We start from the raw sequence: 27,812 nt of genomic DNA on the forward strand, positions 1-27,812 counted from the left end.
ACAGCTCTTCAGTACGGACACCTGTGTTGATCTTTGCTGTAGCAGAATGACACAATAGAAAAGAAAAGAGGTCTTATCAAGCAAAGTTTTTCATGGAATAATAAAAAATGGAAATGGAAACAAAGATGACCTCACAAGGTCACTAGTCAATGTTCTGGCCCCAATTATAGCTAAACCATTCCTGACAGATGTTTGTCTAGCTCTTATTTTTCTCATCCCGGCATGTCTTTATTCTCTGGCTGAACTTGTTCTATTATGAATCAGGCCCTATCAAGTCTCCATAAAAGATTAAAAGTCCTCTTTGAATAAGAGACTGTACATTGTAAGACAAATTATGTACAGCAGACAAGGGAGAATTTCAGAAGAGAAAATATCTGACCTAGAAACTGCTGTCATGACTAAAAGGTTTTCTCTAAAATGAATTTAGGATTAAACGGACAAAATAAACAACACTGAGATTTTAAAAAATCCTTAATAAAAGCAAATATAAAAAGAAAAAATGAAGTATACCTTAAATGGTGTTAATAATGTGTATCATGTCATATACAAATCTCACAAGAATAAATAGTTAATGCGTATTAAATGAAACTCTTGGCTGAAAGACACATAAAAGTGTGTGCTATTACTACTAGAAAGAATCATATATAGCAGTTTTCCAACTATATTGTTATAATTGCTTTAATGAGCAGGCATTTTTCTTTACATGTGTCTACCTTTTCCCTTCCTTACAGACACTGTCTATCTCACAAATCCAGAAATCCTTTTCTTGGTGCTGACTGCAGCCTGGGAAACATTTAGACCTCCAGCATACACTGCAAAGCAATACGAGAGCTATGCAGGTTTGCTGGAATGATATATTTTTGGCACAATGTCCCTTGCCTGTGATGCATTAAGGGTCAGTCAAAGAGTGCATTGTACTTAGAACCTTGCAGAAATTGAAGGCATGCTGCAGAGGGCACTATTTACCAAGACAATTAAAATAGGTCCACGACTGGGGTTAGGGAGTGAACAATGCTTATAAAAACACATAGAGGGCTTTGATCCATCTATTTTCTTATTCATTTTAATCAGGTATGAAGTATGGATTCAATTCAATTTTTTTTTCCCCCAAGTTCATAGATCTGGGAATATCTGCACTCCTGAGTTTTCTCAGGATAAGGTATAGTCCATTATTATTTTTTCAGGAAAAAACAATATTTACTAAGACGATATTATCTGACACAATGTTATGTCTGAGACAGGCAGTTTTTATACTTTGAATTTATTCTGGTCTGCAATAAATTGCTGGAAAATGAAGGAAAGTCAAGATATAATCTCACAGAGACTAACATTATACTGTAGTTTTCCACAAAAAACCCCAACACTAATAAAATGACTGAACAAGATAAGATGGTCAAGTTCACTGTTTTAATGTTCTCAGAGAAGATGAGCATATCACTCTTTGTCTGTACACAAGGTATTTTGTATGTTAATTTAAATGCAGCCATCCTGCTGGTAATAATCTACATATTGTAAACTCTGTGATGGATGTTACACAATAAACAAATTCAAAATTTTCATGGGAATTAGAAGGGAGGTGGGAAGGTATCAGGTAAGAGAATGAAAATGTGTCGTAAGACATGGAACTCTCAATATCAGTATATCACAGTATTTTAGTCAGAGCCTGGCTGCATATTTTATCACAGTAGGTAGCTTTAAAAATTATTTATGAGACTTGCAGAATACTTAGTGTACCAAAGAAAGGACAAATCACTTCTGCTCAGTATATACTTATGCTAAATTCTCACTGGTCTGTAGCAAGTTTAAGATAAAGCTTCTGCTCTTTTCTTTCTGAGGAAAGCAATATAAATATGATTGCAACAAGTGTGAGACGTTTAGCGGTTCAGCACCCTGCTTGCACAGGGCTGGGAAAAAGTTTTCTCTTCCAGCTCTGCAGCTACGCAACGGCAATGCAAGCTACCCCATTTTGTCAGGGGCAACCATTTCCAGCAGCCTTTTGGGGGGTTATTACTTGATTGAATTAAAAACATGGAAACATGCAATCAGATCAATTTTACAAGTGTTAGTTTGAAAGGAACTTTTATCTCCAAACCAGGTTACATCAGTCTGATCTTTAGCTGTTGCTAATAAGCTCTGAGAATTACATTTGATCTTAGCCTGGAGACTGAAGCACCCTCTCTGTCCTGGGATGTTTCCATTATATTAATCAGAAAAACATGAATGTTGATCCAGTCACAAGACATAACCTCCACAACCGATTTCCATGCTTGGTGCAAGTCCTGTAAAGCAGCCAAAAGTAAACATGCAGTAAGATGTCCTGGCCTCGCAGGAGACCATGTCACTTGCTTCAGTTGCTGGCAGTGAGACTGGATCAACCACCTGCATCTGGTGAGTCCTCTGCTTGGGCTGAAGATGGAGCCCCAAGTGTTGTGGTGAATGGGGTGAAATCCAGTTGGTTGCAGGCACAAGTGGTGTTCCCCAGGGCTCGGTGTTGGGGCCAGTTCTCTTTAATATCTTTATCAAAGATCTGGACGAGGGGATTGAGTGCACCCTCAGTGAGTTTGCGGATGACACCAAGTTGGGTGGGAGGGTTGATCTGCTTGAGGGCAGGTAGGATCTACAGAGGGATCTGGACAGGCTGGATAATGGACTCTGGCCAGTTGTATGAGATTCAACAAGGCCAAGTGCCAGGTCCTGCACTTGGGTCACGGCAACCCCACGCAGCACTACAGGCTTGGGGAAGAGTGGCTGGAAAGCTGCCTGGCAGAAAAAGACCTGGGGGTGCTGGTTAACAGCCGGCTGAATATGAGCCAGCAGTGTGCCCAGGTGGCCAAGAAGGCCAATGGCATCCTGGCTTGTGTCAGAAATAGCGTGGCCAGCAGGAGCAGGGAGGTGGTTGTTCCCCTGTATTCGGCACTGGTGAGGCTGCACCTCGAGTCCTGTGTTCAGTTTTGGGCCCCTCACTACAGGAAAGACACTGAGGTGCTGGAGCGTGTCCAGAGAAGGGCAACCAAGCTGGTGAGGGGCCTGGAGCACAAGTCTTATGAGGAGCGGCTGAGGGAGCTGGGGCTGTTTAGTGTGGAGAAAAGGAGGCTGAGGGGAGACCTGATCGCTCTCTACAACTACCTGAAGGGGGTTGTAGTGAGGTGGGTGCTGGTCTCTTCTGTCAAGTAACTAGTGATAGGACGAGAGGAAATGGCCTCAAGTTGCGGCAGAAGATGTTCAGATTGGATATTAGGAAAAATTTATTTACTGAAAGGGTTGTCAGGCATTGGAATAGGCTGCCCAGGGAAGTGGTGGGGTCACCATCCCTGGAGGTATTCAAAAAATGCGTAGACAAGGCACTTCAGTACATGGTTTAGTGGGCATGGTTGATGGTTGGACTCGATGATCTTGAAGGTCTTTTCCAACCCAAATGATTCTATGATTCTATGACTCATTCCTTCCAGCAATGCAGTGAGAAATGCCAGCTACATAACTTACAGAATTTGTTGCATTCTGTTAACAGGAGTAATTCAGCAGGTGAAGAAAAGAAGCCAGCACAAAATAATATCCGTGTGCCACTGGAGCACAATATAAGTTTCCTATGCTTCACAAGAATTTAGTACTTTTTGTTCATCCCTACTCCATCAAACATAGGGATCTACTACACACATTCACCAATTTCTTCCTTTGCGTTATATGATGATAATAAATAATTATATGTTTCTCTTCATATGAAGATTTCTGGTGATTTTAGGGGCATTAAAAAAAAGGTCAAATTGGCTTGCAAATATGTTGGTCGTTATAAGGGAAATAAGGTGATTTGCCTGATGAGGAAAGTGTTTGCTTTTTCAATGTTGCAAAAAGCAATAAAAACTTTTGAGGTACTGACTTGTTAGAGTCAAACATGTCTACATTTAAGAATGTTTTCAGCAGATACTTATAAGATCATTTTGACACTAACAATGGTATAAATATGGAAATGATACAACAGTAAGCTAGCTGATTTTTAAGCGGTGGAATAAAAGACCTTAAATGCATAAGAGTTATAAATAAGTCTGTGCACATATGAAAAATAATTTTTCCGTACTTTATGGAAAATGGCTGCTTTGCAACTTTCTCCAGGATGAAACCTTTCATGTAGTTTATCTGTCTTGTTCTGCCAGAATGAAGGACGCTGTGAGAACGACAGACAGAAAAATGCTTGTGAGATTTCCCTTTGTAACAATGCAACTTTAGCTTTAGTAATAGAGTGCTAATGTCTCCTTTTTATTTCTGTTTTAAAGTCTGACTTTCTATAACAATAGACTCTGACTTCCTGAGCACTGTGAGTGCTCCAAAATAAGGATAGGAAGGTTTCATCCTGTATAACCACGGTCTAAGCTGACAGTCAACAGTATCTACAGTAGTACCTCCTGCGCTATATGCAACTGAAATAATTTGGACAGGGATTTATAACTGAAATTGTGAATATAGTATTTCTTCATGAATAAATGAACCCATATTTAAACTGCAGAACTAAACCATTGTCACTATACAGGTAAGGGAATTGAAAGAGGCCTTCAGAAGTCATCTAGTCATTGCCATTAAAGCAGGATGTAAGAATTTGGTCCACAGCTGTTAACAATCAAGACAGCAGGTCTGTCAGTTCCTGACCAGTGGCCAATAAATGTTAGCTGCATTCAGCCTCACATTAAGTTAGCTGGGGAAATCTTTGCAGAGATTGTACAGTTTTATCTGGTGAACCTGAGTTGTCTTTTTATCACCTTTGTTTTGTTTTTGCAATCTTTGTAAGTAAGGGGTTATGATGATTCTAATTTTTATGAACTTGCACTGAAGCAGCAAGATCAGTGGTGTAATCAGGGTCAGCGATAAAATCATATTTCCTTTCCTTTTTCTAAAGTGAGAGAAGAACAGACTTGGACAGCTCTAGCTTAGCAGTGGAAGCCCCAGAGGTCCCTGGTTTTGTGAAGGCAGACATCCAACCCATTTTGCTGTCTCATTCAGAAGGGTGGGTGGACATTCTCCCAACATTTAGTGCAGGCTACTAATTGCCTGGAGGAGAAATTCTGCAGATAAATTTTACATAAAATGGCAATAGATCAAGTTTGGCAGTGATATTTTTGACACATTCTGACATTTAAATTACATACTTCAGGCTCAGTCTTTTACCCGCATTTCTCCCTTCACTTTTAAAAAGTGCTTTTGCTAATAGCTGTCCTAGTACTGACACACTCCACCAGACACTGTTGTTCATGAGAGAGATCTCCTTGTTCTCTAATCTAACATGATGATGAAAAACAGTGAATGCTCATGGGTGCTGAAGAGCACATTCTTCTCATTGTGTTGTGTGCTTTCCGTGCCATGTGCGCTGCCACAGCCTTTAAGCAGGCTCTTTGCTAAGAACAAGCTGTTTCTTTACGTAAGATGGAAGCCCAAGAATGATGAAATGTATATAATCTAAGAAAAGACAAAGAGCAAAACTCAGTGGTTCAGTGAACTGCATGTGGCATGACAGTGTCTTTAAAAAGGTGCAGAAGGAATTGTTATCTGTTAATACAGCTCAGCAGGGAGCCCAGGATAAGATTAGATTCTCCGAAAGTGCAATACTAACCTTTAAACCAGACACTAAGATTGTTTACTATTATTTTATTAAAGTAAACCTAGCTATGGTTGCAGGCTTGAGAGAGATGAGACAAAATCTAGCCATAAATAATTTCTTATAGTCATTTGTCTTAGCTCCCTTAGGTCTTCTACTGCAGTCAGGTTTGCTATAACAAAATAGCAAAACATGATCTTTTGTTGCCTATGTAAAAGCAGCATCAACACATACACTGGTGTCTGAATTGATCCCCCCCAAAATTAAGAGAATTCACTTTGCTAATTTCAGTGAATAATGAAGCATGATCTTACAGAGGAATCAGTGTGATTCTTGGTGAATTCTACCAAGAGATCTTTTTACTGAACATTTTTTAGTGTCTTGAATCCATAAAGAGATTTTCTTTATGGAGTGTCTTGAGTGGTATGTGCACCTTCAGCATATCTGCTTGAAAATGTTTAAAAAAACATCCTCACAAATTAATTTTGATTTACCTTTGTTTTATCCACATTGCTCTTTGAGTAGTGTACCGTGCTGCTTTAGTTATTTCAGCATGGCAAATTGGTTGGATTGGCAAACCCAGTTCTTGGCACACTGAGATGGTTCCTTCCCACCCAAGCCTGGACCAGATATATGCAGGCTGCAGTTTGTGAAATAGAGTTGCAACTTGCAAGAGCTTTGAAGCGGTTCCAATTATTCCATTTCCAGTCTTGCCTCGGATTGCTCCCTTATGTCCTTGTTCCTCAGCATATTTTAACTGCACTTAAGGCTAAAAATAATATAGGTAAAGATGTCATACAACATTAATGTTTTTTTCTAAATAATCAGTGATAATGTGACAAGAGCTTATGAAAGAGAAATGTTTATGGATTATGTCACTAAATTGATGTACTAACCCGGTATCCCATTAGGTAAGTGCTTTACTTCACATGCATAAATACTTTCAGAAGACATAACATCAGACGTTATCATTGCAGTAGCAGAAACAAAAATTGCCTCAATAGCCTTGCCTCCTGAGAAAACAATTTTAACTGGAAATTAGTTAAACCTTTACCTGTATACTACAAAGCATGTTGGTGTGCTTCTGAGACTTGCATATTTTTGACCTAAAAAAACTCGAAGAACACCATTGGAAACCTGGAATTTGAATTTCTGCTCAGGATAATACTAGAATTCTTGCATGCTGTAGAAGGATCCTTTCTCGTCTGGTTGGCGTCTGCAAACAAAACTGCCTGGTTCCATGTGTGTTAAATCTAGAGGAGATGGCTGTCAGTCTCTAGGGTGGTGATGACAGGTCTGGAACTCCACTGCCATATCGTCAGAAGAGAGAGTGTAAAATGAGAGAGGAATATGCCTCATCATGACTGTGCAGAGACACAGCAGCAGAGGTCTGCACGGCTTGTTTTGTGAGAGATAGGGCTGTACACTGGTGTGGTACCAGGCATGATATCTTCATCAACTGTACTAATGTACCAACACCAAAGGCTGTATGTTAAAGAAATGTTGATGGTACTTGTATTTATGCCCTTGCAAATCATGACATCCCACATCTGTGCTGCTTGTGCAACTATACAGGCATAGCTACAGAGATTCTCACCTACAGGGAGATGATTTTAAGCCGTCGGTAGTTTCTACCATTGTACCTCTTCTCATTATACATTAGGACATCCATGGGTGTCTCATAAACTACAGCTAAAATTATGTGTACTCCTGCCATCCTCATCTAAATTACATGGGGGGACTGACAAGCAGCAGTGCTATTCTCACTGGTTTGCATTGTTGGTTAAATTCCTCCCAAAAGCCTCACAAGGATGCCTTCACCACTTCTTCAGAGTCCCCACCTCCTTCATGTGGTTGGACTACCGCATTTCTAAAACTCAGTTGACTATATAGGCTCAATTTCAGGACTTCATCTTTAGGTACGCACTTGGTAGGGCTTTTTTGTTTTGTTGCTTGGGATTTTTTCAAGCAACAGCAAAAGATTTCATACTTCTGTCTTTAACTCTGAAGGAGATGGTAGACTAGCAAATAAGATATGCATGCATGGGGGCATAAACCTAACAAATAATCCAGTGCTAGATACGTGAGTCTCAATCATTGACAGCTAAGACAAAGAAATAGACCAAAAAAAAAGGAAACAGCTGAAGATTTCTTTGTCTATGGAGCTGTGAGGTAAAGTGCTACTTATTTTTAGAAACTGAAAAAATAGGTGCAATGTGTTGTTGGGTTTTTTTCTCTTCTCACTCATGAATCTCTTTCCAGCTAAGCCTAAATGTGGACAGTGTTGTTTCAAGTGAGAATGTCTGAAAACTTTTGAGTAGCAAAACACAGGGACTTGTAACAGAAACAGGTGTGAGATCTTAGCTGTGGTGCTTTGTAATCAGCATCAGCTCTTCCACTGACAAAATATGTAATATCCCTGCATATGATTTTGAAATACCAGCTTCTTCAACCTTTTGCCATCCATGCTGTTGAGCTAAATGTTATTCCCACAGAGTGGGTATAAGTGAATCGTCAAAAATACTAAAAGCTGTAGAAATGGGACCCAAATTCCTGTAAGTTTTTTGTAAGTTTGAGTGTGGTAAACTTGCCCACTTTAATTCAGAGTGTCTGTAGAAAACCAATTTCCCAGCTCTTTTTTTTTACCTCCAGGTCTGTCTCAGGTGCCTGTTACATATATATAATTTTGTTTGCAGACAGCATGTGCTGTTAAGGAAAAACATTAACCTATTTCAGACAATGAAACAAGTCTTAATTTACACAGAAATACCCATAGGAAGTTAGGAACTGGTCAAGATTGTAGTTTATGACCTTCCTTTTCTTGACATCTAGGCACCATTTCTTTATGTGGGTTTTGAAGTCCTGTTTTAGTACATTGCCACTATGACAACCTGTGCATTGTAGCTTTAAATTACCTTGTAGGTTGAAGTCTACTGAATGAAAATAGAAAATCAGCGAAAGAAATGTGTTTTTTTGCCAGGTGCTTGCAAACTAATATGTTTCCCTGCAGGCTAGAAATAAAAAGCATCTTATTAAATCACATCATAAATGACCCATGTAGCACAGTTTATTTTACATTACCTAGGTAAGGAGGCACTGAGCCAAATAAATCAAAGTGAACAAGGCAATAATTGTTCCTCTTTTTATATCACCTAAAATACGGGAGTAATGAAGGAAACGTGATTAAAGTGAGAATACTTTATTAGTAATAGGCTTTTCTTTCATTGTTTTTTAGAGAAATCATGTTCACTATGGATATGGAAGCCCTTTTCCTTGTATTTTCAAGCTGACATTTCAAATATTTGAAAAGGATAATACTGTACTTATAAAATAAGATCAAGCACAAAATGTAGGTGGCTTTTTTTAGAGTACAGATTTTATGAGCATTTTCATGACTCCTTGCTGTGAGAAATCATATGTTCAGGAAGAGGTCAAAATATCTCTTCAGTGCTTGTATTAAAAATGCTATCATTTTCTGGAGACTAAAGACCACCATAGATTCTTTCTTACATATGCCAGCTAGTTTTATTGAAATAAATGGAATTACTTAATGGAGGTTATGTGGTGAATCTGTTTCTTAACTGAACTGTGTACTATACCCATTAGTCTTCAGCAGGATTAAGATTTCACAGAGTAGCAAATTAGATTTAATCATTATAGCTTAAGTAAATGAAATAGCAATATGGCCCAGAGTAGAAAAATGGCCTTAATTATGATTAAAAATATAAAACAAAAAGAAATATATCTTCATGATCAAGATTAATCATGCACTTGCCAAGTCTGAAACATGATTAAATTTTTAAAGGTGCATCTTAAAGGACCAGTTATTTAAGGCAATACTCCAATCTGCTTGTATAGCCAGTCCTTACTGGCTCAGACCATGGGTCCTCTTAATGCAGTGTCCTGTCTCTGAGGTCAGCCAGCAGCAGACACAAAAGAACATAAGAAATAGGAAATTATAGAACTACATAGAGGTACTAAATATAGAATTATATACAGGTCGTTTCCCAGGATAACTCCCCATGGCTTTCTGTTTTATGGTCAAGAGTTCACATTCTATTTGGGCCATCATGTTTATTTCATACTGATGGTCCTGTCCTCTTTAAATTTGTCTCATCTTTTTCTAACTCTTCCACATGTTTTATTCCTTTGAAGCAATGTGTTCTGCAATGGAATTATGCAATCTGCAAAAAATTATTTCCTTCTCTTTGTTTAAGGTACTCTTAATCCATTATGGGAATACGAAGTGCTGACTATTTAGTTCCGGCTCAACAGATGGTTGCTGGTAGTACTGGAACGGAGTGATTCAGTTAGATATTGAATTCAGATTTTGGGCTTTCAAGTCATCCAGGCATGGGAGAGGGGCAGAAGGTCATACCACATAGACACTGGACAGCTCGCTGGTCTTTCTAACTACAGTGCTGTGACATCCAAACCATAACGGGGAACCAAAAAGACCATGAGCACATCTTCAAATAGTACTTTTTCCCCCCGAATTACTATATTTACCATGAGACATAAGTTGTTGCCTACATTCTCCTCAAGTGTCACCTATAACTGATATTTATAGATCTTCCAATTTTCTAATTTTCTGGTAAAAGCTATTTGCCTTGCTGCTACCTGGGATGTCACATTCTGAGTTTTGTGTTTTCTTCTACTTATCCATATTATAACCACTAGACTTGACTCAAGTCATCAATTCCGCATCAACTCACTCACAACTTTTCCCATAAACTACATTTTTCCCCATGCACGGGGACCAACATCCATGGTCCATGGACGAAGCTGTTCTGCAGACATAATTGTATTTCAACTGTATGGATTTTGAAGAAACACTGCAGATTAAACCTGATCTCATTCTGAAGATGTTCTTTACTTTTTCTGTTGAAATTATTTCAGATTCCATTTGGCCAATTATTCAGATTCCAGGAAAGAGAGGTGTAACCTGCATCCATTATTCTTCCTGATCTGTAGTTGAATACCTTGATCCCTCATGCTGCCATCTATCATCTCTCCAATTCTGTTGTGCGAAATACTGTAGGATGGGTCTGTATGAAGGATGCTAAATATAGCAAATGCACATATATGAGCTAATCATGTGAATGGGTGATCATAGACACTGTGGGCCACCACCTCACAGTGATGCTATGTTCTGCCTCGGAAGTGACTTCTCCTTGCATGTCCATACCTACAACGTATTTGCAGTAGAAAAGGTCAGGCCAACTCAAACTCTGTAACAGGTGGAATAGGCAATGAAAGACCCTAGTACCAATTCAGTGCAAAGCCTGGTTATTTGATTAGCTGAGTATCAGCCGAAATTGAACTTCGTTTCCCCAAGGGAGTCGTTCAGGAATGTCCTGGATACACAGACCTGCTTGTCCTCTCCCAGGGGAGCAGTGTTCAACCTTGGCACAGAGGGCTGTAATCTGTATTTCCCATTACTGGCAGGTGTGAAACAAACTAACACTTCATGAAGTGTTTTGTAATCCTTTTGGGATGAAAAAAATCATTCTGTAAGTAGTATAATCCTCACTGGGACTTGTGGCTCTCTCGAGTGCCAGAAATGAATGGAAAGGAAGAACAACTCATATCCTTTCTCCTCCTTTGTAAAAGGTCTTCCATAATTTAGACATCTAAAGCATTCCAAATTCACCTTTACCCAGAGTACATACCTTCTTAGAATATTGTTTTCTCAACCCACATCACCCCCACAGATTATAAATTAATTTCTGGAGCCAGTTCATAGCATTGGCTCAGGAGTTAAATACTTGGGAGAAGAACAGAGGAAAGATTGCTGGGCCAGGTCCCACCAGCTGTCCAGAGACATGAGCAACCCATTTGTGCTTCCGTACTAACTGTAACCTGCCAACCAGTCTGTGAAATATGTTGATTATTTTGATCTCCCATATAATAATATCTTTCAGGTTTAGTTTTCTTGTTTTGAGGAGGAACAGAGCCAACTCATCAGTATCAAGAATATTAACATTTTGTCAGGGTTTTTATGGCCAAATGAGACCCAATGCCCTACATTCTGGTGTTAGGTTACAATAGCCATCAAGCAAAAAATTGACGGAATGACCAAGGGGTTGTACCCATGCTTTCACACCATCTGGTGAAGCAGGCATGATCCTCTCTTCCATACTGTGTCCATATTCACCCCTAAATGTCTCTCTCTCATTGAAATTAGCAGTTACGTTGGGTACAGGCCAACAAGAGAATAATGAAGGATATTGGGAACGGTTTCAAAAGATAGTTTTCAGCTAAAGAGCTCTGTGCAAAATGAGACATTCCTGGGCTGTCCTAACAGCCTTTTGGTGTAGGTCAGTGGGGATAACAAGCAGCCCTTGCCATGAGTCATTTCTGATCCAGTATTCAGGACTGGATCAAGGAGCCTGATGCAGGAAGCCAAAATATAATCAAAAGGGTGTTTAGTCCTTGTGCTCTTGGCAGACGAGCGATACCTGTGTGTCGCTCATGGCTTCAATCCACAATTGAACTGTGTATGGATTTTGTTTATTGCCACTGAAGATGGCAGAAGAGTAAATGCTGTCTTTGTATGTTGTTTGTTGTCTTAAATTGGTGGCTTTCAAGGCGATCATTCTGGCTTGCTCTGCTTATTTTCGTGGAATGAAACTGAGGGTTATGACCATAACTTTCGTAAAAATGATTTCATGTTAAAGTCTGTCGTAATTGAAAGGGTCAGAGTATATCCAAAAGCAACATTAAACAGATTGTGCTAAATATGATGTGTTATCTTAATCAAATATGTCGTTTGAAGGGTAACCAAATACGGTCATAGCTTTATTGTCACTACATGGTCATTTACTAGAAGCCACTAAACTAGGCACTGCTTGATAAAATCTGAGTGACCTTTTCAAGGCTGAGTAGAGTGCTAAGTATATTAAATGAGTCACGTTTCCTTATCTGGCATGACAGATGTTTGATTTTGTTGACATTTGCAGGAATGCACAAACAATTACAACTTGAATTGTTTATTCATCAGAGAATGTGAAGTTACCTGATGGTGCATATTTACTTGGGGGTTTTGTACAATAAATCTTGCTGTTGTTGTTGGTCTCACGTAAGATTATCAGCATCTAAAAAGACATAAGCAACGATTGTTTTCTTCATGGAAAGGTCATTTCTTTCTGACAGGTGATGCTTTAGACACTAGCAGTATCTCAGGGAAGCCTGAGACATTTAACAAATTATTTCTAGACATTACAGAGAAATCAAGCATTCAAACAAAACTACATGAAAAGGCATCTAATTTAGGTACTCTTGAATTTTATGAGCCTCACCAAATGAAGGAGTACTCTGCTCTTTTGGATGCTCTTTGAATGGATGGGTAGTATCTGCTGGATGGCGACTGGGAATTCTTTCCCTTTTCCTTGGCAGCAATCCGGAACATCTAATTTTTTGGCAAACATTTGAGCATGTATTTCAATTTTCTTTCACTTGTAACACTTATTATAGCAACACAAGCGATGTAAAAACACTGCATGTTGAGAAAATGAGGTATGGGAATGATTGCAGTCCTTCGGACTTTTATACGATACCACTTGAACTGAGCAGAGAAATTAAGTAAGAATTAGACAATATTTATTCAGATATTGCAGTGCTATGTAAGTAATCATTCTGTGCAAAGAATGAAGTTTTAGGGAAGTTAGGTTTTATGGCTAAGCGCTACAGAACAGGGGTAAATGTAATGGGAATGCTTTACGAACTGTTTTAATTTCTTCATTCTGTACATATTCATTCCCAAGTAACAAATACTTTTTTTCAGTGTGACAGAGAGCAACTCTAATAATTCAGACACTTCTGTAAAATCCTGTTACCTGTGCACCACCATATACATAAATAAAAAAGGAAAAAAATCTATATCTAGGAAAAGATGCATCAAATAGAGCCAAATAAAATGGTGGCACAAAAATCTGACATGATTTTTCACATAATTTTGTTTTTTTACCGCTTGTACAGAAGTTTTACAGTCCATTTGAAATCCAAAGGAATTTCATAACTAGCTAGACTTTTAATATATCCAATGCTATTTTATAGCTTCCCTGGCAAAACAAAACCTACAGCACTTTTGCCAGGACTTGTCTATTTTTTAAAAAAATATGCCTGTATTTCAAGAAATAAAAATACCTTCTCCAAGGTCTGAAAACACTCAGTAAAGAAAATCTGAACTTTCCAAAGTCGCTTAACTACTTCTGCTCTAAAAATCTTTATGTGACATTAGCAGTGTCATCCTTGCTAGCTTAAAACCACATTTGCATTATGGCATGACAGTACCATAGAGCTTTGGCTTTTTGGGGGGTTTGGAATGCTTTCTAAATTTACTGCCTTTTTAAGATAAAAGTAGCTAAATGTGACAGAAGAGCCTGCAGAAGAATATGATGGAGAGGGAAGGAACAGTGAATTTTTAATATCCTGCAAGAGTAACAGAGACATTATGAGGCCAGATGGTGCATTGCCTCCTAAAGTACTTCTGCATTTTACAAGAAGACTGCAAAAGTTTAAAGTCTCAGCAGTTGAATGGGATTGTCAAATAGGTAGCTAATCATCAGCACCAAATGCAACGAGTGTTGAAGTTTCATAGGATAGTTATTGCTAGAAATGGAGAAACTGTAGTTTTCCAGAATGGCTAGTGAGATGATACAAATTTTTGAGAAGAAAAATGTTTGGGGTTAAGGGTAAGCAACAACATATCTTTTTAAATATACAGGCTGAAATTTTTCTAAATTATTTTTAATTTTATGATTTCTAATTTTGGGGAGTATGACTTCCTGAACTCTGCATTGATCTGGTGTTCATAAAGTGGGTTGGCAGGCATTTTCTGAAAAATTGCCCTGTCTGAATCATTTGAGATTGGGTATTCAGAACCAGGTACCTTGGATCACAGACATAGAAAATATGAGCCAGAATAAGGAGATCCATTGCTGCTGTTTTATTTTTAAAGTCCTCCTGTAATTATAGATGGCTTAATTCAGTAACAGTTAACATAGCATCTAAACTGTAGATAGGAATCCTGATTTCTGTTTCTTTAGGAAAATAAAAAATGTTCTGTTCTTTGGCATGCAGATACCAAAACCTGTTCATCTATTCATGCGTGTGTTCAGTGCACATTTTGGTGCTAAAATCATGAGCCTGCTCTCTGCCCTGCAGGCAGTGGCAGGCTGTAGTTTGCATCTATACTGTGCAACTCAGTACCCCCACCACCCCCCAAAATCATATCCATCCATGCTGCCCTTGGACCTGCTGGATGTACCAGTACAAACTAACTGATGGTTATTCACATAAAGACTGAGGGAGTGAGAAGAAATACTTGGGAAAAATTAGGTCCCAATTTTTCTCTCTTTTTTTTTTTTTTTTTCACCTGGCAGGTGGACAAACATCCTTCGATGGGCAGTTTTTCTTACATGTGATTTGTTGCAGTTGTGAAACATTTTAACCTTGACTTAGTATCTCTCATCCAGCAGTGCCCTGCACTATTTCATCTTTAGTGAGATGGTTGGAATTCTTGTTTTTTTTCTCTTTTGTCAATAGACTCACCTTGAATTGTCTTTTGTTTGGTCACTAATTTTTCAAAGGTCATTGATTTCTGAGGGATACCAAAGGTTTCATTTAGTAATCTTACCTGAAAATTGCTAGGGGGGCTTAAGAAATGAATGTTTTCAGTCCCTGATGACATATTGTACTTTCCCTCTCCTATAATTTAAAAAAAAAGTTTTTAAAGTATGTATCTGACAGTAATGCTGTTTTCAAAAGCACAACCTGCGGTTATTTTCTCTCCTGCATGACCTGATTTAGCGGGTGTTCGCATAGCTACTGGTATCTAAATTTAGCTGGAGAAAGAAGTAGTATGTGGTCACTTCCCACCCAGGGGAGCTTTTGTACAGAATATGAGACCCAGGTTCAGCTTCAGGTGATCTCCAGTGGCTTCCCGAGAGTGTGCTTTAATCCACACAGTTTCAGGTACACTGAGGAGGGTGTGCTCTCAGTACTAGCTGTCAGAGCTATTCCACTTTTCAAGGGTTGTTTAAGTATCTGTTGCATAGGCATTTTACTAGGAGAGACGAGACCTGAGTTTGTGTTCTAATAAACAAAAAATATTAATTATATAAGACTGTATTTAAACACTCACTGGAGCAATTGCTGGAAGTCAAGTGTTCCTTCACATAAAATCAGGTTGACTATCAATTTATGGGCTTTCTATAATGAAATGAAAACTGAACCACTAAAAACCTTAGGACGTGGCCCCTACCTTGGGCATGGTTCCCCCCTTGAGACCACAAGTGAGGCACCTAATGCCCCAGAGAAATGGGAGCGTCCAAGTGCTATCCTTGTGCTTGGTACAGTACTGCTGCTGATGCTCTACTTGGCTTTCTGGGGTTTGCACAGCCCATTCTTAGAATCGCCTACATAGCAAACCTCAGGAAAATTACTCTGAATTAACTTCTTAAAAAATGAACTATCATCTAAAGTGGTATTAGTTAAGTTTTTGCTGACCTACTTAGAATTAGATTAACTGGCAAATTTTTTTACATAAATTGATTTCAGAGGTAAATTTAAATTGAACTGATACAGGGCTACTTTAACTGGAAAGCAGTGTCAAACCGAGAATTAAATAAAGTTTAAGTAATTTCGGAGTCATGCATTCAGCTAGTTAATTGTCCTGTAGATAAGCTAGCTGTCAGGTGATCGTACTCTCCTTTTTCATTATGTACTGGACAGAGGCACTTAAAGTGTGCGTAAGAAGTTAAATGATGCAGTATCTAAAACCTTTTGCATAATACCTCCCCCTTTGTGCTGCCACTTCAGAATATGAAAAGGAAGACCTTATGTAGGGGTTGCCAGCCTTCCTCTTGCCCTCTCAAAAAAAACCCCAGCTCCCCCCCGCCTCCCCCAGCTTTGTAAAGCTAGCACTAAAATACACCCAACTGGGCTATGAAGACGCATTTATAGCTCCTGACAGTGGGTTGAGATAATAGTGAGTTAACAGCTTAACTGCTGCTGTTTGGTTGAAAACAATTTTCTGCAATATTGGATTCAGAGGACAGCAGCACGTCTGGAAAAACAAACACAAAAGAGAAGTGACAGTGGTGGGGTGAGGGCGGGGGGAGCTGATGCACAGCCTCCGTGGTTTTGGAGCACAGTGATGTGCACGTTTCCAGAAAAGTTTCCAATTAGCTGTCCCTAAATCTGAAGCAGCAATGCTTCAGGCTGTCAGAAAAAAACTCCATAAGACAAGGTCTTAAAGAGATGGATCTCCTTTAGAGAGGCACATCTTTAGCTTTCACTTTCAATTACCTGGATGGCTCATGAACACATGCAAGAAGAATTGCTCATTCATATTAATGACCTGTATATGTTTACTTTTTTTTTTCCTCAACAGCCCATCCTGCCACTGTTTCAGGCAACAGGTAATAGCTTTGGTTAACTGCAAAGCCCCATTTTGTCAAGTATCTGTCCTGACTGATGCAGCAGGCTAGTGGCTACCAGGTTTTCCCTTCCTCAAGGATGAGATCTTCCTTCTTGTCTTTACAAAACTACATTTAGTCCAGAATCATGGAACACTTCTCTCTGCTACACTTACTCTAAAGAACCCTCAAGCAATTCTGAATTCTAACGGTGCAATCAAAATTTTAGAGAAAAGAAAGAAAACCTCAGACCACACTCTTTCCTCTCAGCTCTTTCCTTCCACCACTTGTCATAATTTTTACATGCACTGTTTTTTCACCAGCAAGGTACATTTCCAAATTTTGTTGCTAGTTCTGGCTTAGTTAGGTTCTTAGCAACACTATTTATACACTGACATTTTTCAAAGAGCTGCACGCTCTACATAGCTAATGGAAAAGGTGGCACAACCACAGGAAAGAACTTAATGTTATTCATGGAATACTGAAAAAGAAAATGGAACAGTGGATCACATTAATTCCAGCAAATACTATTATTTTAAACTCATTTAAATGCAAGTGAAACTTACTGAGCATATCATCCTAGAAAGCAACTAACATTTATCTTCTTGCTATAATCAGAGCAAACAAAAGCTGGTTAGTGAGTCAGTCAGAGGTTGGAGTTCACAGGAACAGGCCATTAGCACAGCTGCCTCTGATAAAACCTATGGATATGGCAGAGGAGGGGCAATTCTACCTTTATGTTTTATTCAATTGGAACAGTGATTAATTGCGTGCATTCCCATCTGTACAGAGGGTTTTACGGTTGCTGTCTTTTCATCTGCCATAAACAAGTCAATGCTATTTCAAAGTTGTGTTTCCAGTACCATACACCCTAAACTTACAGCATTCTTCCCATTTTTCTACCTATGTCTTTTTGTGATAATTGAAGATATAATTACAATACCTGTAACAATAAATTAACCTGTTACTATATTCCTCTGATACCCATTACAATTTCCAGTTAAACAATCCAGAGACTTAATCTATTTTTCTCCATCACACATATTTTCATGTGTGAAAATAATGATTACACATACTTCTTACAGCTTGTAACATACCCCACTGAGGTGAGAACAAGCAGGAATATTTTTATAGCACTGGACAGAGCTGTATCCCAGCTCTGCTATGACTTAGTGGGTGTATCATTTGACCTTTCTGTAACTTTATTTTCTTGTTCATGAAATTGAGAACAATCAATTCCTTCTACATGGAGGCAGAAAAGTTAGTGACTTCTTTCTTTCTTTCTATTATTTTCTTTCTTTTCTTTCTTTCTTCCCCTAACAATTCTATTTAATTTTTTAAATAATACCCACCGATATCACTACACTGAGATTCTGGAAATCAGCCAAGGTAATGAAATGCAATGTATGTATGACCTTTATCTTTAAAGCATAAAAATAATTTTCATGTGTTAGCCTGTGCAATACTGTCCGAGCTCTCATCCATTGCTTCTGTTCAACAAGAACGGCTGCTAATTTGGTTGTCATGACAACAACATCTCTACTTTCATATTTCTTCCTCAAGCCCAATTTGTTTATAAATCTCTAAATTGTTTCATGTTCCTCAGACAGAAATAAAAATCTCAGGCCAGCAAAAACCACAAAAAGCAAAGGAGTAGCTGACAATGTGTACTAGAAAAGATTTTGAATTTTACTCTACTATTTAATTAGCAGTAAAAATATTGTAACGTAATTTTCATAAGTAACTCATACTCTAATTATTGTATAGGGCAACATATCACTTCAAATGGTCATCAAGAATTTAAAGCAAGAAAAAACTTAGCCCAGGTTTCTCTTGTACTAATATGCAATCTATTATGTAAGCGTTGCCCACAATGGTTCAGAAGTGTGGTTCATCAAATCCATTATCCTATCTCCAACGTGCATTAATACCAAATGCTTCAAGGCACAACTGAACAAAACCTGCAACTTCTGTTCTTTTGGAAAAAAAAAATCTAATGCCCATTGCTTTCTGAAAACTGGATCTGAAAAGGATACATTGTAAATTAATTGCTGATCAGAAATTCCAGAAACATTTGATTTGAAAAATAATATTTTTCATCAAATCTAAGTATATACCCCATTTAATGTAATGGAACACAAGTCCTTCATTCCCCCTTCCCATTCAATACTAAATTTCATTCCTGTATTACTTAGTGAAGGAGCAATTCAAAGTTGATGGTCCATTTCCCCCCCTTTAAAAACAAGCAAACTAACTAACAAACAAATCCTCTTCAGCCCCTAACCCACTGCAGCAGTCACAACAGTGAATTCTTGTCATTGGGACTAGTAATATTTTTCAGATGTGAATGATTTTGAGAGGATCGCTTTTTCCTCTCATTCTTTTCTAAACTAAAGAGTTCTAATAGTTTCTCTCCTCATGTTGAAACCCTTCCTTGTCTGAAACTTACATTTTTTTTCATGTCCTTCAGTAATCTGGGTAGAATAAGAAAATTCCATGTGGTGTTCAAGGAATGGCACACCACTTGTATGTATACAATGGCACTGTGATTTCTGCAGTTATGGTTTCCATCCCTTTCTGTAGAAGAGGTTAACATCCTCCTTGTCTTTTTATTGCCACTGTACACTGAGCAGATGTTTTTGTTCAGCAGTCCACAATGGCATCTTCTGCTAGAGTGATCACAAATCATTCAGGATACCTCACCTCCATGAGAGTTTAAATTGCCCCACTACCACCTTGCAGTTGTGAGCACTGGATTTTATCTGTCACGTTGATTAAGAACTCGCTACCTCTGTACATCTCTGAGATATATAATATAAACATGTAGAAGAAACACGTGAAGCGTGGCTTTGCCATCCTGTGTGTCAAACATTCACCATTTGTTATTTCAAAAAATTTTTAACCTCTGATACACTCCCTCTTCCTCTCTCCATCAAAATACTTCATTTGATATCTTCAGAGCACTTTGTAAAGATTTTGTGAATGTCCAGCTGTGTTTATGAAATGAGAAAAAGTAATGTTCCAGACTAAGACAGAAAGATCCCCAAACTGGAAACATTCCAAATATTAAAACATAAGGACATCTAAACCATGTCTGATTAGATTTAACTGAGAAACTGCTTGAAGACTACCGATATCTAAAATAATTAAAATGCTGAAGTGTGATCCTCTCTGGAAACAAAGTGAAACTATTTTGAGTTTGAGCCAAAACAGAATTTGTGAAGGGGAAAATTATAAGAAAAAAAACTGGAGAAAAATCAGGGACCATAAAAGGTGATCCTTAAAATTGGCATCTAGCAAGCAAAAAATATTATCATTCACACAGAAGTGTTATTTCCCAGATGTCCTTTAACCACCGTCTCTTGTTTCCTTCATACAATTTTAATGACAGAGAAGCACAACTTACATATTGCTTTTTGCCTATAACATCAAGACTGTGTTTTATTTTTCTACCTCTTGTTTTTTCAACTGATTTATCTTCTACCAAGTCAAGGTGCCTTAAAGGGAACCGAAAAGGCTATTTTAAAAATAAATATTTCATTGGGTACTCAGACTATTATATAGCTGTGATGGAACATACTGTCATGTTTTGAACAACTTAATTCTACAACCCCTGTTTTTTAATGAATCTGATCTAATCCCACTTATTACCATTAAATATCAGTTGGCTCTTACATATGTATAGCAATACTTCCATCTCTGGAATCACTCAGGGCTGGGTATTTCGATGTTAGTATCTCTGGTGGGAATGTGTTTAGAGAACTCATTCTCAGATGAGAACCTGGTTCCTTTGAGGTCAACAAACACTTGGTACTTAACAGGGTCACAAAATCAGCTAACCTATCCCTTAACTTGTGCTGGGGGATGACAGGGTAGAGCTTGTCAGGCTGTAGAGCTGGGCTAGTCCCATTATGTGAAGTAAACAGAAGACTGAGTGGCTCAGCACCTCTTGAAGTCATGCATTAATATTTCAAATTGGACTTTTTTTTAAAATTATTTTATCCACAGCATTGCTCCCTGAGACCAGCACAATGTTTCCCACCAGAGATCATTTGGCCTGCCCATGCATTTTGCTGCCATGGATAGCTTTTCCACCCTGTGGAGCTAAGCATAGAAGAAAAGATTAAGACCAACATAATTTGGGGAGTAGCAGTAAAATAAATAAATTAAAAAAATTGTTGAGGAGGGAAGGTGCTCTAGGCTCTGACATGTGCTCTGAAAACCAAGCTTGGCTATAAGCAGTGATCTTCTCATAACAGCAGAGAAATAAATACAATCTGGAGCTGTGCCTCTGTGAAATTAAACATGGTCAAATATTTGATATTAATAATATGAGCTACATATCTCTCAATGACAACCAGTATTTTCCAGCCAAGCAACCAAATGAAGAATTTTAGACTTCACTTTATTGAGCAGTGATGAGATTAGATAATCTAGTAGTAAAAAATGCCTTTGGGTAGAACGCAGACTGTCCCAGCTCGCATTAACAGAAAGATAGATGAAAACAGATCTGTTAATGTGTTTCTATTATGGAAGTGAAAGTTCTGAAAACCTAAGGGAACCAATTACTTATACCAGACAGAGAACTTACGGACTTGATTACTGATGGGGCTTGAAAATTACTGTAAACTGCCCAAGAAAGTCATGCAGAGAAATAGTCCAATTCTAAAGGGACTAATTACAGCTTTGGCAGCACGTAACTCTAACACAGAGTTTGCAATGAATGGAGAATACAGCTACTCATTTTGAAACTTACAGTGTGCAGGTGTTACATTAAAAATACAAGCTAAAAACTGGAGAAATGCACAGATCAAAATCAGCAAGTGTACTTAACCTATATTCAAGAAATCTTGGAAGAACTAACTGAGCAGATTAGATTAAAAGGGCTACAAAATGGTACTAAACTGTCTTTTTCAAGGGAAGATGAATTAATAGTGGGACACCATGAACACAGATTTATGGAATGATAGTTTATGACTAACAAGACACATTTAGTCAGCTAACTTATCCAAAGCAGGGCTGATGTGGTTTAATTTTTCTGTGACTCTTACTGGCACAAAAAAAGGGGGAGCATACAGTAGGTAACAGCTTGAAGACAACCATCAGCACAGTAGAGATTCAGATCATCCCCCAGAGCATGCCTTACAGTTGCAGCAATAGAAATTAAGTAAACCAGCAGGAGATGAAAGGTTATGGGTGTTGTGATTCATATCAATAATTTTGTTGGTGGCAGGCTTGGAAACAGGGTCATAATTTGAAAACTTCTTTTAACTAGTAGCCCCCAGAACCTCTCTGTTCCTAAATAACTACGATCTATCAGTGTAACGACACTGTGAAAAAAGATGATTACAGGTTTAGAATACATCATGAGAGAAGAAAGTCTCTAACATTTCATCTAAAAATAACTGGTTTAAGTTTAACCACCCATGCTCAAAGAAAAAGTACAGACAAGGGGATGATATTCACAAAGACGACCTTATTTTATGCAGACTAAAGGAACTGGTTTGCCTAGCCCACAAGATAAACCTTCAGAGATGATGCTTACTCTTTTCAAATACATCAAGGATTTGGGAGTAAGGGGGAAAATTAACGAACAAAATAAACCAAGTTAAACTTAAGAACAAACACAGTGAGTTAGGTACAAATAAATACACGGTGGAAGTTACATTTATGATCCATAAGAGAAATGTGATTCTGTAGCAGGCTTCTGTTTGGACTTACCTTGTGCAACAGACATTTGACTTGCTCATCTGCTACAGGAGGCAAATGAGACTTCATCACCTAACAGCTCCCATTTTGATTTTTGCATAAAAAGGGCAAAAAATTTTTTATAGTACCCAAGTTCTTCCAGGAAATCCCAACACCTAGACCAAGAAATTGTCACCTTTTCTAGATTCCCTAGCTGTCTTGGCACGTTGTTCTCATATCACCTACAGCACATACATGTAGTTTGTTTGCTCTGAGGCACAGGGAGACACGCTGTTTGTCTCTGTGGAGAGGCATTACTCTGCAGACAGAAAGTACATTAAGAAACAAATTATACCATATAATTATACCTCAATTATAGCCATAAAGCATTATTACAATCTGAACCCACTATAGTTTGGGGTCTCTCCTCTGAGTCTTCCTTTCTTCACTGCCACTTTTCTGCAGCCTTTGCTGGTCCTTTGATCAAAATCACCATGCTTCATTAAGCTTCCTTTTAGCTCTAGTGAGGAAGTTGTAGCAACAGACAGTATTACTCTGTTTTGTTCCGAGCTCAGGCTCTTCAAACACTAGTCATTAGCATTTTAAAGCCACCCCTAAAAAAAGAAATGTGGCACCCAAAAGCTATTCTGTTACAAATAGTATTTTATTGCTCTTATACACACTTGTGCTGATGCTGTTTGATAACTAGTATTTGTATAGATTTGAACTATACCAACAGAACCTGAACTTCTGTGAAACAACCATTCAGTTCATTGATTGACAGATGTTGCAAGCTACCTTAAATGCACCATGCTACAGAAGGGTGTGTTTTAGGTGAAAAAAGTAAACCAGAAAACCTCACTGATGGAAAGCAACTCAATACTTGCCACCTAACAGCATTATCTGCAAGGGTGAAGAAACCATTACAGTGTTATGCCAGCACTTTTCGTACCCCATGTCTTCAGCCAATAAGGTGGTCACAAGAAAACCAGATGTGAAAACGAGTTCCTACTCATGCTCTCAACAGGGCCACTAATTTAAACAGTGGTCATATTCAAGTTGGTAGAAGTATCCTGACAGCATTCTTCACAGCTCCTAGACTACCTTTAATTACACAGGCCCCAACATTAGGCATGACCCTCTGCTAAAGCTACAGCTAAAAACTGAAAGCTATCAATAGTTATAGAATATTAATAATTCTTTTTCCAGTCAGAGTGGTAGTTATTACTGCTGTACCCTTTTTCCAGGCTACCTCATCATCAGAGCCTGAAGCCTAATGAAATCTGCCAGGCAACGCATATGTTCTCCTTAGAGCAACAATAATGTAGCACACTACAGAGACCTAGTAACAGCAGCTCTTTAGCAGAGTGTGGAAGCAAAGCTAAATAAAATGTTGTCAACTGATCACCCCAAAGTACTGAAGATAATTCCGCAGCATGGATCATGGTGACAGCATACCCACTGTGATTCTCATTGGTTATAATCTATCCCAGGTCATATTCTGTGAGTAGTCTAAAGTGTTTGAGAAGACCGCATAGCTTAGTAAAGCTATTTAAACATCTATCCAGCTAAAAATGTTAAGCCCAACTTCAGTTTTGACATGCAATTTTTCCAACCCTCTATTTTTATACGTGAAGACGATAGTGTTTAATTTAATATCAATACACTGCAATTTGAAGGGGTTCTCAGTATATACCAGTTGTCAAAAGCATTCAGGAATTTCACAAAATGCGCACAGCCCAAGACCTTCAGATTTAAGGTTTTATTTAGTCACATCCAGCATGGTACACAATTACAGCTATCCTTTTTCCATTGAAAGATGCTGTGTAGAAGACTTCAACTCTGCAAGGCAAAAAAAAAAACCCCATTAACAAATTTAAGAACTCTGTTACCTCTGAACCTAGAAAAGCTGTAAGTATATGCTTTAACTAGAGTTTTGATGGGCTTTGCTTCATCCACCACATGCTTTTGTAGCAGAGGCCCTGACTGATGTGAAATCATACAGTTCTAAATGCTCAAGTTCCATACAAGTCTGCTGTTTTTTTTTTCTCCTTTGTCTAGGGAGCCAAAAACATCTGACTGGCAAAGGAATTACATAAATTATTTCAATTTGTTCCAATTATGAGATTCCAGTGAGGATTGTTATTTCCTTCCAAGAACTACCTGGGTCATTCCAGCTGCTGAAAAAGATTTATTGTTTCTCATATTATAGAGCTGACAATACCAGGTACTTCCAAAGTGGAAACAGATTAAGGTAAAGTGAAGCAGCCTTTCAACTGGAAATGGCATGCCTGCACAGTCCGAACTATGTCTGAGGCTTGCCTTGCCTGTTAAGATCATCAGCAAACATCAATTAAAATAATTTCTGCTGTTAATGAGTTTATATTAAGTGGACTTTATTCTATAAATTGTCAGGAATGTTGTATGTAGAGGGTGTGATTGTTTTGACATGGTTGAACACACAAGAAATCTTGTTTTCCACTGAGTTTTAACTGGCACATCAGAAAGCGTTTACAGTATCACAGCTTCTCATACTCTTTTGTTCACATCACACATGCCAGTTATTCCTATAGATTACATGAAGTGTAGCTTTATGTTTACTCAAAGAAGGTAGACATGGTTTTGGTTATAGTTATTATCTGTATCAAATCAGTAGCACTCTTCTGTCTGTTAGCCCAGCTGTAGACTATCAAGAAGCTGCAGTCAGAAAGGCATGGCCTTTGGGGAGCCAAAGTTCACAAGTCAATGAGAGTGCAGCAGCCCTGTGAAGCAAACTTAAACTTATTCATTATTTGAGTTTTGATGCAACTGCAGACCACAGCTCTAAGCACCTGGACTGTGAAAGGCTGAAAATTTTAAGAATGGTTTTAGATGTGTTTAGACTCTTTAAAGCTCAGTTTTGACCAGATTCCACTATGCTATGAAACCTAACAAAATCAGTTACCCAGTTAGCACAGTTACAGTCTGTCCTCTTCATTTCTTAAGAAGCTGGTGTCTGACAATAACGAAAGGGGCGACAAATCCACTTCCAAAGAATCCACACATTAGTGCGAGTAATCGCCATTTGTTATCCACAGAAAATGGAAGGTTCTAGAAGAGAAAAATTAATTTTAGTTTTGCAATCAATACAGTAAGTACTTCCTTGTCAACTTAAAATTGGTGAGAAGTTCAGAGCACTAACAGATGGAGTCAAACTGACAAAATAAATATTCAGTCTCAAAACAATTTCCCTTCCACTCAAGGAAGGAAGTACAGTAATTATAATAATAGCTTGGACGTGACCTCTGGAGGTAGTTTTGTCCACTCTTCCCCGCTCCCCCCAGTTCAAAGCAGGGCCAGTGTGCTGAAGGCCTCATCCAGTCAAGTATAAATGCCCCTGCAGATACAGGCCCCATAGAATCTCTAATCAGTCTGTTCTGATATTTAACCACCTTCATTAGGTATGTAAAACTGGTTTTGAAATGTAGGACTTGAGAGAACCCTTTAAGCACAAGGTACATCAGAAAGCGTTTACAGTATCATTGTTGCGCCTCATACTGCAATGCTCATCATCTGTACCACTGAAGCAGAAGGTTGCACGGAAGGACACTGAAGTCCTTCGCACCACAATTCGCTTTGCTGAGGCTGCAAGAGCAGTACCACGAGACCCCAAAGCCCACCCAACGCCAGCTGGAGCACCGGCAACAGGGCAGCCGTTACTCCGCTCCTCACAACGCCATCCAGGTCGCTGAGGCCTCAGAACCCCTCACAGGGGCTCACCGAGCGAGAAGCTCACCTTGAGGACGCCCGAGCCAGGGCGGGCCTGCGCCTCACCCTCGGCGCCTACGGCGAGCCAGGGCAGGCCCCCGCTGCGGCTTCAGCAACACCCTCACGGTGACCCCTCTCTGCAGCAGTCATCTCCCGGTCTTCCCCCGGTCCCTCACCCGGGAGCCGCGGCGGGGCTCGCCCCTGAGCTAGGCCTGCCGCCGGCTGCCCGCGGGCCGGGCGACCGCTGCCAGCGCAGCGTCCTTCAAGGACACGTTTCTGCCCACAGAACCGCCGCCCTCCCTCCCTCCCTCCCTCCCTCCCCACCCCGAGGCAGGCCCCCGCGCCATCTTCCCCCCGAGCCCGGCCGCAGGCCCCCTTCCTGCGACCTTCAGGCCACAGCCACGGCGGCCCGGGACCTCCTCCCACACTTTACCTTTCCGGGGCCGTCCTCATAGTGGCTCCTGCGGAGGGCGGAGGTGGTAAACCTGCGGACACCGGCAGCCAGCATGGTACCGACAGGGCAGCCCGGCGACCCTCTCCCCTGCGCGACCTTCCCGCGGCACACCCGGCGCCTTCCGGCAGCAGCAGGCGGAACCGGAAGCGGGGGGAGAGAGGGTCACATGGTTGCCTCTGCGGGGCATGATGGGAGTTGTAGTGCCGCGCCGTCACGTGGTCCCGAGCCGCGGCCTGCGGTTGGACGCGCTCTGCGCCTCAGAGGCGGGAGCCTCCCGCCGGTCTCCACCCCCGCCCGCCATTTTGTCGGTTGCCCGGCGTTCTCTCGGGCCTGGGGCGGGCGGAGCTGTTCCGTCAGGTGCGGCCCGGCAGGCGGTGGAGCAGTTTAGACGTGAGAAAAGGAAGCGACAGCAATTATGGCAGTGGGAGTGTGTTACCTCGGGCTAATCTGGCGAATAGCACAGGTCAGCTTGTAAAGTAGAGATCCTGAATCTTCGCTTCTCTGTAGAGTGGCAAAGCGGCGGAGGCGTGAGTCGAAATCCGCGCTTAATCTCTACAGTGCTACAGAAATAGAGGTCGCTGCCCGACGATTTAGCTGACTGCCGTAGTTGTAAAAACTGTAAGAGTCTAGTGAATGTGGTGAAGATTAATGTGGTAGTGCCAGCTGTAGTGTGTATATTCTGGCGTCGTTTTCTTACAAAGTTACACTTCAAAGAAATGTTGACAATATGGAGGAAAAAAACCCCACACCACCCTTCATGTTTGAAAAAGGAATAATCAGAAACATCACGAAGTTACTGCTAAAATTATGGTATTAATCAGTTTCCTTAAATACCATATTTTAAATAAAAGCTCTGCATTTTATTTCAGTAAGAGAGGAGTTTGATGCTGCCATGTTTGTTACAGGAAAACAATTTTTA

General features: G+C 39.6%; 1 protein-coding gene across 1 annotated transcript; it reads right to left on the reverse strand.

Moving 5' to 3' along the window:
* Positions 1–24,435: 24,435 nt before the first annotated feature.
* Positions 24,436–27,035, reverse strand: LOC104838353 (cytochrome c oxidase subunit 7C, mitochondrial). Its single transcript, XM_010578051.1, has 3 exons — positions 26,873–27,035; positions 25,637–25,782; positions 24,436–24,534 (listed from the first exon to the last, which is right to left on the reverse strand). The coding sequence occupies exons 1-2, from the start codon at positions 26,945–26,947 to the stop codon at positions 25,666–25,668; spliced, it is 192 nt and encodes a 63-aa protein (XP_010576353.1). The 5' UTR covers positions 26,948–27,035; the 3' UTR covers positions 24,436–24,534; positions 25,637–25,665.
* Between the last annotated feature and the right edge of the window lie 777 nt (positions 27,036–27,812).

Source organism: Haliaeetus leucocephalus, unplaced genomic scaffold (assembly GCF_000737465.1).
Source record: "Haliaeetus leucocephalus isolate CR32 unplaced genomic scaffold, Haliaeetus_leucocephalus-4.0 Scaffold598, whole genome shotgun sequence".
Lineage (NCBI taxonomy): Eukaryota > Metazoa > Chordata > Aves > Accipitriformes > Accipitridae > Haliaeetus > Haliaeetus leucocephalus.